Source organism: Leopardus geoffroyi, chromosome C3, assembly GCF_018350155.1.
Source record: "Leopardus geoffroyi isolate Oge1 chromosome C3, O.geoffroyi_Oge1_pat1.0, whole genome shotgun sequence".
Taxonomy (NCBI): Eukaryota; Metazoa; Chordata; class Mammalia; order Carnivora; family Felidae; genus Leopardus; species Leopardus geoffroyi.
The window spans coordinates 14,465,921-14,479,195 of record NC_059338.1 but is presented as its reverse complement, the minus strand read 5'-3'; the positions used below and the strand labels follow the sequence as shown (position 1 = coordinate 14,479,195).

Sequence of the window (13,275 nt, the reverse complement as noted above, 5' to 3'; positions counted from 1 at the left end):
AGTGCTTTTGAAATAGATGTGATATTGGTACTGTGGTTTCTTTTTGTTTAAAAGAGGTTGTTCTTTTTAGAGAAACATACTGATATATTTTGGTTGGAATAATATGATAGATGGGCTATGGGGTTGGAGGAAGGAGTGGGCAGGGATAGAGACGAAACAAGATAAGCCACACAGAGAATTATCTAAGCCAGTTGAGAGAGACACACATTGAGTTTCTATTTTTCTCTGTATTTCTGCATATGAGAGATTTTCCACAATAAAATATTGTCAAAAACTGCTTTTACCATCCTCACATTGTAAGTGAAAGGCATTCTTTCAATTCTTAAAACTGCCAGTATGAAGTCATTCTAGTTTTTTTCAAATCTTAGTGACACTCTCCATAATTTTTAAGTGATCAAACTTGAAATTAAATTAAGTTACCCATGAAGTCTATGTCGTCTAGTCTGAGTACACCTCTGGACTGTAACTTGATGTAAAAAGATTACAGAAATCCCTATCTGAGGTTTATTGTCCTTAGAAAGGATAATGCACAGTTTTTATTCCATCTTTCTAATTAGTAATTTAAGCATATGTTCAGCATTTAACTCTAAATGTTTGCCTTTTCCCCAAGCTCAAAGACAGCTGTCCAAGATTTGAATGCCAGAAAACATTTAAATATCAACATCTGTTGAATTATGTTAATTTAGTGTAATATAATTGGGCATGAGTTGGAATTGATCAGAAGTATATGAAGTAAACAAAGGTAAATTCACAACAATATCTTGGCATACAAACAAATCACTACAGAGTGATGAAAAAATATTTCTGAAGAGAAAGAGCAAGGAAAAAATACTGATTATAAAGAAGTGGATTCTTTTGAAAACATAGTTCTAACTCTATGAGACATTGTTTTGTGATTTTTGTATTTATTTTTAAGTTGCCTCATAATTGAAAGGTAGTTAAAATCAGCTAAAACAAGTGATAGTTAAATGTTTCATATTTGAATATTTTTATAGAACGTTAAATAAAACATTCCAATTACTTATATATGCACTGACTTTTTTAGATTTCAGGATGATCCCTGTTATGTTATAAGCAGTTACATATATCACAATTCAAGAGTTGATATAATTTCTGTTCTATAGCCATAAAGTATCATTAAAATTTTTTTTTTTTAATGTTGACTCATTTTTTGAGAGAGATGGAGACGGAGTGTGAGTGGAGGAGGGGCAGAGAGAGAAGGAGACACAGAATCTGAAACAGGCTCCAGGCTCTGAGCTGTCAGCACACAGCCCAACGAGGGGTTTGAACCCATGAACTGAGAGATCATGACCTGAGCTGAAGTTGGACACTTAACCGACTGCGCCACCTAGATGCTCCTGAAATAGCATTTTTAAATTTGCTGTGTTTTCAGTGTGGCAGATGAATCCACTGGGCTCATTCTGGAGGCTTGTAAGGTACGAATTATGAAGCAGTAGCTGTTGTTTATGGTATTGCTGATTTAAAATATTAACCTTCACAGTAATTCTTTTACTAATCAACTAGGAATACTTGTTGTTTTGGGTTGTATTCTGGCACATAGACACATCGGATGAGCAGATCCTCAAATGTACTCGTAATGAAGTTATAACCCATGCGGCAATAGAGATACAAATGGTTGTATCTTCGTCATTTCCTAGGGGAACTATCTTTGGGAGTTAAAGGTTAGTTTTGTGTCCATGCCCATTTAATCACAGGACCAATTTGCAGAGTGCCAACTGTGAAACAGACACCTGTCTGAAGGAAACGGGACTCCACAAGACAAATTTATTTCAGCTACAGGTCACTGGAATGGTTTCACATGCTATTTTCCGTTATTAGTGACCATGGCCAAATTCAACTGTTGTTCTAGAGATGAGAGGCTGCGCATACTTTTAGTCATTTGAAATCATCCAATTGATCTAGCAGATTTCAAGAAAGAGGGGCCATTGTCATGCATGTTTTAACGGGAAGTACTTGATTGCTTTTTTATTTACCATACAGTGGACACATTACATATTTTCAAATGGCAAATACCAGTGTGGATTACTTATATTACACTGAAAAGCAATCTCTCAAAATTCTAATTGGCTAAGTAACTTTATTTAGTATAATCACAATTTAAAATAATTATCCATAATCATTAGTGTAAAATTTTGGCAAGGAAGGTCAGAATTTCTAGATGCCAAAAGGACAGGAGGCATGAGAACTGGCAATTTAAGAATAGCGCCTTTTTAAATACAATATCATAATTTGACCATATAGCATAAAACGGATTAAATTCCTTAAAAATCATTTTATGTTGTATATGTGGTATATTTCCAATTATTCTACTATAAATATCTATACCTAAAAGCTATTACAAATTTAAATTAGAACACATATGCAATTAAATATATTCCAATTGAACAATTTTGGAATGTATACATTCTTATTAAAGAGAATACGTAAAAATATTCTACTTGTTTATTCATGCATACATATGAATGAATTAACAATTCCGAAATACACTTCTAGGTGGCAGATTGGGTATACTTTTTTAAAACAATGAAATGTAATGTTAATTTTAGTTTGTAAAGAAAAAAATGATAACATAATAGACATTTTACTTTTAAAATTAGTATTTAAAAGCAGTTTCAAACCATTATTTTGGACATATAAACGTAAGGTACATCAAACGTGAAATGCTGAGTGATATAACTTGCTTCAAAATATGGTGTTGAATCATTGATTTAAATATGACAAAGAAGGATTTGTTTTAAAATCCTAGATTTGTTAACATAGGATAGGCAACTTCTCATCTTAAAAATTAAAGCATCATTTACTTTTGTTAATGCATTTAATTTTGTCGATACATTTCTGTGAAGAGCACACTGAATAAATATAGTCCACGTCATTAACTAGCACTCTAATGAACAGTTATCCTGTCCCAATTTATTAACAGCTGCTCAAAAATGCAGGGATTAATAGTTTCATTTATTTTTGGCAAACCTGCAAAATGACAAATAGTTTTATATCTGTTGCAAATTAGATCTCCTTCTCCAATACCAGATGACATGATGGGGAAGACTGAGCAAACCCAATCCTTGAACATCTCTGGATCTTTAGAAGATCAAATAAAGAACAGCTATAATTCTATTTGTTACAGCTAGAACACAATACAGTGATCTGTGTCATCATGTAAACATGAATATGCTCTGTATTAAAGTAAATAAGAATGTTCTTCTAACTTAATGGAAGACAGTTGACATGAATGTGTGTGTGTGAGAGAGAGAGAGAGAGAGAGAGAGAGAGTGAGAGAGAATGTGATGGGATTTATTGTTTTTCTGATAAAATCTATTGTCATTATTTTCATGTTAGGAGACTCTTTACTACTAATAAGGGGAGAGGACAGCAAAGAAAAAAAAGGTTGATTTCTTTCTTCTCACTATTAGTTGCTAACATAAGAAATAGAACAACAGCATCCAGGGATTATCAAATTATTTGACACTAAGTAAATAAATAATGTAATGCTACTAAGAACTAAGTAAAAGTGAATTAACACATGTTTTTAAAAAGCATTTAAAGATATTAAGTAGAATTTAATAATAACAATAAGAATGTTTTTACTTAATTTCAAATTATATATCAGACAGTTGGATGATTTAGCCCTTTGTGCCTCAGAAGAATAAATGACAAAATCATGTAAGTAAAGAATCAGAATAGATTAAAGAAAAAAAGATACCAGGTCTAAAAGGAAAGGCCCTGATATGATCAAAATAATTCAATAAAATTGCTGATAATTTTTGTCTATCAATCCTTTTGTATGGATTCTTAGAATTATAGGGGCACCTGGGTGGCTCAGTCGGTTGGGCAGACGACTTTGGCTCAGTTCATGATCTCACAGGTCGAAGGCTCATGAGTTCGAGACCTGCATCAAGCTCTGTGCTGACATCTCAGAGCCTGGAGCCTGCTTCCGATTCTGTGACTCCCTCTCTCTCTCTGCCCCTCCCCTGCTTGCGCTCTGTCTCTCTGTCTCTCTCTCAAAAATAAATAAACATTAAAAATTTTTTAAAGAATAATAAAGACTAATCATAAGTATAAAGAAGTATTTAAAAAAGCAAGGTATTTTCAAGAATGGTACATCATTTAGTATCAGGCATCACTTAATATATGTTTTACTAACTTTTGCTTTGGGAAGCTTTAGAAACAATATGAAAATATGAAATTATTTAATTGGAGTTTTAAATGAGGTGAAAGCAGAGGAAAAGAACTTTCTAACTTTGAGAAGTATAAAATTATATTTGACTAATGAAATTAAAAAATGGAAGGCTTGGATACCAAGTCTGGAATTAAAGAGAAAGATATGGGTTGAAGCAATAAATCTAGATGCCACTAGTGTTTCTATAAAACACTTAAATGCACTGCCCCCAAGGTTGAGCGAGTGTGTGAATGAGTGTGAGTGTGTGTCTCATTTTGGCTAACAATCTACTGTAGGCAATGACCACTCAAAAACTATACCTGTTGATTATTAAATATTGACAGTGATAGGTAGTAAGCAGTGGTTTAAAAAAATTAAAATTGTGTCTGCTTTCATGTATTTATTTTTTAAAAGAATTTTGTGTTTCCCTAAGTTTTTATTTGTGTTTTCAAAGGTTTTAGGGTATGTAAAAATGACAACACAAAGAAGAGACTCTGAGACGCTCATTCAATGTTAGATGAGGGATAATATACAATAAACTTAAGACTAAATGCCACAGTAAGAAAATGGATAGAGAACTTTTTTAAAGTTCATTTATTTATTTTGAGAGAGAGTATGAGTGGAGGAGGGGCAGAGAGAGTGAGAGAGAGAGAGGGAGAATGAGTTTCCCAAGCATGCTCCTTGCTGTCAGCGAGGAGCCCAATGAGGGGCTCGACCTCATGCACCGTGATATCATGACATGGGCCAAAACCAAGAGTCAGATGCTTAGCTGATGGAGCCACCCAGGTGCCCCGTGAAAATGGACAGAGAACTCTTCAGAAATAGAAGGACGGCTAGAAAATAAAACCTCACAGACTAATGACACGGAAATGTCAGATGGGAATAATCAAAAATATATAAGCAACACGGATGAATGCAAGACAGGAAACCACTAACCTCAAGCACTGCAAGGCAAAATCTTGGTGGATCACAGCAAATGAATATAAGAGGATAATGTTATGGTGAAAAATTTTCACACCACTCAGTGTCTGATACACCTGCTCCAGGATAAGGGCTTCCCCCCAGGGAATAAAAAATGGAAGCAGCAAACTAAAAGGAAGATGAGTGGCACTAATATTCCTTGAATCAATGAGATTATATCATACCTCTGTTTATAATTTGAGTTTAAGTTAGTTTACATTATAGCTATGTTAAGAATGAGTCCGAAGTTTGATGCCAGGACCCATTAAGTATCATGACTGAGAAGATAGAGAATGTTAACGATGTTTACAACAAACACAGGAGCAAAGAAAACACATTTGTATTTCATTAATAACTCTGTGGATATGATTAATGGCACGTTATGCCGAGCACTGCTGATGGCGGCTGAAGCTCGGGAGCAATGGGTGAAGAGTGGGAAGCCGGTTGGGGAACCCAGAGGAACACTGCCCTTTCGGGAGGAAGAAGCACAGGATACCATGACAGAGTCCACTGCTGATGAGGTAAGGCTTCCTGAGAGAACTGACTGGAATTATTGAAGTACGTTGGTTGTTTAAAGGAGACTTTAATAGGTTGTCACCTCTTGGGTACTGTTAGCCATAAAAGAAGTCTCAGAGTTGGAAGAGACACAATTGCCCTGTGCCCATCACCGACTGAAAGAGCCTAGATGAACAGTAAAGTGGATGTGGCCAAAAAAAAAAAAAAAAAAGAGACATAGGGGAAACTGGATGCCTGGAACACTACCGAATCGCATTATACCCCTCTATGGAGGTCTTGAAGATTCTCCTGCGGAGCTGAGGGCGAGAGGTAGTACACCCCACGGGCGACAGCCATCACTGCACGGCCCTGGATTCATTCAGGGCATCCACGAGGACTGCCCACCCGAGGAGCCTGCCTCAGAATCTCAGCTTTGAGTCATTAACGGCAGACCACTTGTGCATTTATCTTTTCGTACCTGCCTGCTATGTTTTGCGAGGAAATGATCCTAAAATTTATTGATTTAATGCCTTGCAGTTCTCTCTTCTAACCTTTATATTTTCCACAAGTTGAGAAAGGGAAGTGCAGTCAGTCATCCAAAAGGGGTAAGAAAAGTCAAGACGATATTAAAAATACTAGGAAGAAAATGGCTTTCAAGAAAGAAACGGAGAAAAACACATATAAATAAGGAAGGTGAAGAATTTTGTGCCTTGCGCTTAATAAAACTGGTAACAAAAATTAAACTTGAGTGAGTCTTTCTCTCCTTGGGCTGATTTCACCTTTACAAACTGCCCCGTGCCGAGCACAAATGTTACTCTTAGAAACACAAGAAAATATACTGCATCCACAAAACAAGACACGGAGGATATATGAAATGAATGTTCAAGGAAACAAGGTGAGCTCTTGGAAATGAAAAGTGTAAGGGAATTTTTTTTTTTTTTAATCAATAAAAGGTTTGGGATATAACATTGATAAAATTGCCCAGAAATCTTTGAAGACAACAATATATAAAAGAGAAGTTAAGAAAAATTGGAGGATCATTGGAGGGCACTCCAACATCCAAATCGCAAGAGAGCAGAGAAAATGGAAACCATCGAGAACTACAGGCACTAGAGTAATGCCTTCAAAATCCTGGGGCAAAAATGGTTCTCAAATCAGACTTCAATTACCAGCTGAATCAATCAGTGTAAGACTAGAATAAACACATTTTCAGACACACAAAGTCCCACAGATTTAACCACGACTGTTCTCTTTCTCAGAAAGCCCAGGAGAAATCATGGCATGGGACCCAGGGAACAGGGAAATCCCATGTCGGAGAGTCGAGGGAAATCCCCAGGGCGGTAACGAAGAGAGATCACAGGATATCAGCTGTGCAGCAGGTCCAGACGGCAAACAGTTCAGAATCGATTGAGAAATGAACAGCTCCAAGAGGGATGCCACCACGAAAAAGAATTGAGAGGAACCACACTGCTTTGTGGTGGTTGATGAACTGGGGTGAGGCACACAGAAAACAAAGCAATGAAAAACAAGACAGCTATCTCCGTGACAACAGGAAAATTATACATCTATGAATAATATTTACATACATAATCACATTAATGCAAACAATGAATATTGATTTGGTCGGACGATTATGATATAGCTGCTAGAAAGAGAGAGAGAAATGAAGATACTGTGTGTGTGTGCATGTGTGTGCGTGTGTGTGCGTGTGTAAGGCATACAGCAGGAAGTCAGTAGATAGTATCAAACTAAGAACTTCAAGAAATAGTAATATAAGCATGTAATTTAGGTTGATACTAGAAAAAATGGCTAAAAGGGTTGAACGTGTTTTCTTCTGCAGGGTAAACTCGGACAACGGGGAAGGACAGGTCTCGGGCCTGCTGTACGTTGTTGTGTCTTATAGAATGATTTGACATTCTAAACTAGGTACAAGAAAAATATAATAAAAACATAAAATTTAACAAGCGCTTAGGAAACACGCATGTGGAAGTAACAATACCACACTTGGAAAGAAAATGGCTTTCAAGAAAGAAACATGGAAAAATACATATAAATAAGCTAACATTTGAGCTCTTCCATTTTAAATGCCTTACAGGCATTGACTCATCTATTTCTCACAACAATGTTATGGGGCAGGTACTAGAAGTGGGAACAAGAAGGAGGCCCTCTAACTGTAGAGCCCCCTCCGTGGACTCAATCAGAGCCCTTTACTGCTGCGGATTCAATTTTAAATTCATTCTACAAGTATTTTATGTAACGAATAATTTTTTTACATCATCTTCTTACCTTGCTTCCATATATATTTTTTTAAGTTTATTTATTTATTTTTGAGAGAGAGAGAGAGAGAGAGAGCACAAGTGGGGGAGGGACAGAGAGAGGGAGACAGAGAATCCAAGCAGACTCCAGGCTCTGAGCTGTCAGCACACAGCCCAACGAGGGGCTCGAACCCATGAACCAGGGGATCATGACCTGAGCCGAAGTCAGATGCTTAACCGACTGAGCCACCCAGGCGCCCCTGTAACGAATATTTATTGTCCACGCATCAGGCATTGTTTTGGGTATTGGGGATACACCAGTATGAAAAGCAAAGGCCTGCCCTCATGAAGCTTAAAGAGAAGGGGAACAGGGACAATCAGGAGACAGATTAAGCAGAGTCTAATGGTTCCGGTGGACAGAGCTTTTTTCACACTGAGGAGACAGACTTGACGGAGATGGGAAGCTATAAAGATAGCTGAAGAGAGAGGGAACAAACAGCACGTGCTAGGGCCCTGAGGCTTGAGTGGGGTCCATGTGCTAGGGGAACAGGAAGCTGGGGGAACAGGATGAAGACCACCGTGCAGGAGAAGAGTAAGACTAAGTAAAGTGGGAGAAGATGACAGGGAGGAGGCAACGAAGGGCTGGGCCTGATCACAGATGGCCTTGATGGCCAACATAAAGACTTTGAAATGATATGGAAAGCCAAGGGGGGATTTTATTTCAAATTTCTTAGAGAAGATCTTTATTGAGGTGTAGTTGACATAAGCAAAATGCACAGTTAAAATGTACAATTGGATAAGCTCTGACACAGGTATATACATGTGAAACCATCCTCACAGTCGAGACAACAAAGATACTCATCACCCCAACAGTTTCTTTATCCCCTCTGGTAACCTTCTCTCCAGTGCCTCCCTGGCCTTCGTCCCATGCCCATGCAACGACTCATCTGCTTCCTGCCAGGTTAACATGCTCTTGATGCCCACTATTTTAGATCGTCTTTTGAAAAGCCTCATGAATCACACATCATTGTTATTATCACTTTATATTGACAAGGGTTGTTTAAATTTACCTAAATCTTTACCAGTTTATTGGCTCTGCATTCATTCTTGCATCTCAGACTTTCCTTGGGAGATCCTTTTTTGGAAACACATCTTTTAAAAATTCTTCTAGCCAAGGTCTGTTGGTAGTAAATGTCCTTCGTTTTTGAACATCTGAAAATGTGTTTACTTCAAGTTCACACAGGAAAGATGTTCTTCTAGGTTGCCAGTCTATGTTCACTTAGTCCACTGTGTTCTAGTTCCATTGTTGCTACCAAGAAATCTGATGGATAGCTAGCATTCCTTACTAGACAATTTATCCTTTCTTTCTGGATTCTCTTCAGATCTTCTCTTATTTTTGGTGTACTACAGTATATACTACTAGGTATGGGTTTATGTTTATTTATTCCACTTAGTATTAGTTGTGCTTTCTGTATGTGCAGCTGTGGATCTGTAACATTTGTCAGTTTGGGGAATTCTTAGCCAGTATCTCTTTAAATACCATGCTTTGTTTTTTCTTTTTTTAGCATTTTTATATTCTTTATCAAAGACTCTGATTAAACATATCTTAGACTTTTTTCTGTGTCTCTTAACCACTCTTTCATTTTTCCAACTCCTTGTGTTTTTATGCTATATTCTGGTCTATTTCGTGGACATATCTCCATTTCATTGATTACCTCTTTAATAATCATATTTCTCATTTCTGATGATTATCTGGCTTTTATTAAACTTTGCCTATTAATGCCAATAGTGATCTGCTCCCTGCTCATTTTATTTCCATAAATATTTCATCCATAGTTATTTATGATTGATACATGTACCTTTTATCCTGATTATGGTTATAATTTTAGGATCTCACATTCTTAGGGGTAAGTGTATTGGTTTTACTTTGACTGTCACTGATGGTCAACTTACATGTTTGACAGTTCCTGACTGCCTAAATTAGGCAAGCTAGTGGGTTCTCAGTTGGGTTTAATTTGTACAACGTTGTACTTTAAAGCTGTATTGCTTGCTTGGGAAAGTTAAACACAGCAGCTAGTGCACTAGCAATGGGAAGTCATGGAGGCAATGGTCTGCGGTCAGTTATCTTGTTAAAATTTGAGCGAGTGTAAATCTAAGGGTGGTAGTTCTGATCAATATTCCGATTGCCATTTTCATCTAAATAAAAATTTAGTCTTCAGAAACACCACATGCAAAATTTGAAAATGTACGTCTGAAACAATCAACTGAGAATAATAGTAATTCTGTTAAAGGGGAAAAAAATAACACTGACTCAGCAATATAAAATGAACAAGAATCTAGAAGCACATCTTAAAATCAACATATTTTCTATATATTCATCTATATATTATTAGTATAAAAACACATGTTGCTTCTCAGAAGGTCTAAGTACCATTTAAGTTTGGGGAAAAAGACTAATTCTTCTTTTTTAAATTAAAAAAATAAAATGATTATTGTAAATCCTGACCTAATATTCATCAGTTATGAGAAACAGAAACTTTCTTTTCTTTTTAAAATTCATTCTTTATTTTTTACCAGCTTTAAAAAATATAGAAATAAAATGGTGTCTCTCTATTCATTACTAGTAATCTTGAAATATATTCTAATAAATGATGCATAAAATATTTCAAACTCTTTGGAACCAGAGTCAACCCAACGGTAACTCAGCCCATTCCTATTGGTATGCAAAACAAAACAAAACAAAATGAGAGAGAGAGAGAGAGAGAGAGAGAGAGAGAGAGAGAGACATATAATCAGAAATAGAAGTGATTTTGAATTGCTTACCTGCTGGCTGTTTTCACAGAACAGTTTTTCTTGTGTCCTCTTTCAGCTCGGTTATCTCTCAGAAGCTGATGCTACATAAAGTGTCAAGACAAAGTTGTAGAAACAAAAATATTTTCATTATATTATTTTTAAGTAGAAAAAGTTCTCATTCAAAGGGACACTATTTGTTCACTTGCAGTGCTTTTCTTCCTCCCTCCCCCCCCACCCCCACTGGTTTCTCTCAAAACAAAGACCATGATTTTTGCTAGGGACGCCATGGCCACTCTTGTAAAACTGTTAGTAAGAGTTGGCAGTCCAGTGCTTTCCCGGCAGCAAAATCGCTCTTACAGCCACTTCATTTACAGTCCACAACCAGAGGTTCTAGAACTCAGCTCTAATCCTGGTTCTCTGGAGTTGTCTTGGTTAAAGGAACAGAACCTCTCTTGCCAATGGCCTCTGCCATTGCGTTCAAGTGTGAATTTTTTGAGACTTTGTCATTTATGCTGACATAAAAGATCTAATACTATTTTCTCTGTATCTACTGGCCTAACATGGTAAAGAAACACACTTAAAACATTCTTTTTCAAAGAAATTATTGGCTTGGAAATATATAATTAGAAAGTATGTATATGTATTTGATCGCCTCCTCAAAATGCTTCACCATCCACTTCCTTTCACACTTGCTTTACCCTAACTAATTGGAAAGAAAAAAAAAAAAAACAGAATAGTCAATACTCTTTACTATGTGTTCACTCAAACTGTAGCTTATCTTATTTATGCAGAAATATAATTATACACAAGGCTGGGCCAAAAAGAAGTTGCATAGCATATTAGAAATGAACCCTAACACACAACAGAAATCTTGGAAGTAATAATGCAGGATAGGTCTACGTTCTAATCCCAGCTGTGCCAGTAACTAACAAGTTACCAGGTTTTAACAACAGATTTACCATTTACAAACTGTGTAATCTCAGGCAAAGTACTTAACCTCCACGTCCATCCGTAAAATGGGAGATAATAATAGTATCTACCTGTAGGGCCACTGTGAATGTTAAACAAGATAAACCATGCGAAATGCTTCGCACCATGACCAAAACATAAGTGCTGAGAAAATGGTTCAAATGCTACCATTATGATTATGATTAATGAACCTGGGTGTCAGTGGGTATTGTCTGACCAGGATCAATACCTTTTGATAAAAAAATGCCGTGAACTATTTAATGACATTATTTAGAATCAGTTATAAAAACATATAGCCATCTTCGAGAAGGAATATAACTTAATTAGATCACCAAGAACAGGAATGTCTTAACTAAGTGTATCTTAAAACTCTCTTAAATACCTACTTCTTTCCTTCCCCCCTACCACCTTCCAAGTCCAGACTATCATTGTCTCTTGCTTGCAGTGGCCTCCCTGACTCCAGACTCGCTCCTATCCAATTCATTCTCCACACGGCAGCCAGTAATTCTAAAATTAGATCTGGCTACATTACTCTCTGCAGATAAACCCCCAAGTCTTGTACAAGACTTCCATGGCCATTCATAATTTGATTACATTTCTAAACTCCTAATTTATCACGCTTCCTCCTACTTCCAACCTAACCTTCTTACTTCTTCTTTTTAAAAACTTTAATTCCAGCCAACACGCAGGTTAAATATTAGTATCGGGTGTACAATATAGTGATTTGACAATTCTGCGTGCTCATTGTGCTAAGTGTACTTACTCTTAATCCCCTGGTCTCTTGCACCCATCCTTCCACCCACCTCTCCTCTGGTGATGGTCACTAACCCCCTTCTTTCGAAATTACATATCCTGGTCACCCTGAGCCTGTTAGACTGGGGTGTGTCCCACATTCTTGCTCACTTGTGGCCCTTGGCTTCCGTTATGCATTGTGCTTGCACCTCCAAGGTCCAGCACAATGTCTGGAATGTGTTTAGTGCTCAATAAATATTTGTTGAATGAATGAATGATTGAATAAGTGAGATAAAGATATAGGGAGTGAGATGTAGTATCTGATAGGTAGTGAAGCTAGAGCTCATTGTTACTACTTACAGAAAATGGCAACCATTTATCTTAAGTCCATTAATCTGAAAGTGTTTCAATTTAGAAACACTTCGTACCATGAAAACTAAATTGTTTCTGAAAATAAAAATAATTAATTACTTTGGCATTTCTAAGTCTAGTGCCTTTAAAAATATATATATACAAACCAACATTTGTGACACAGATAGCTAGAGGTGAGATGATAAAATCTCTACCTCCACCTGAAATGAATAGTAGTTAACTCACTTTTCTAATTTTAAGATAAAAACAGATATGTGCACACTGTTCCTGAAATTTGTGTGAAAGCAGTGAAAACAAAGAACTCAAAATCCCCAACACAACAGTCTGGAATAAGAAAAGAATGCTACAGTTCAGTTTTGAAAATGCAACAGTAATGGCCCAAATAAATATTAGACTGTCCCTAGTAGGTCTGGATAGTTCTCAGAGAGGGTACCAACTAGATCAGCTTAAACAAGCTAGCACCTTCTGTGAACTCTGATGTTAGAGCTCTTTCTATGAGATTTATATGAGAATTTCTTTTCT

General features: G+C 36.6%; 1 protein-coding gene across 3 annotated transcripts in view; it reads right to left on the bottom strand.

Moving 5' to 3' along the window:
- The window catches only part of GPATCH2 (G-patch domain containing 2), a 179,183-nt gene that overhangs the window by 33,147 nt on the left and 132,761 nt on the right, over positions 1-13,275 (bottom strand). For all 3 annotated transcript variants that reach the window (XM_045455750.1, XM_045455751.1, XM_045455752.1), the window contains exon 8: positions 10,711-10,781. In XM_045455750.1, the coding sequence (XP_045311706.1) occupies positions 10,711-10,781 (71 nt within the window). The remainder of the gene's footprint in view (positions 1-10,710; positions 10,782-13,275) is intronic.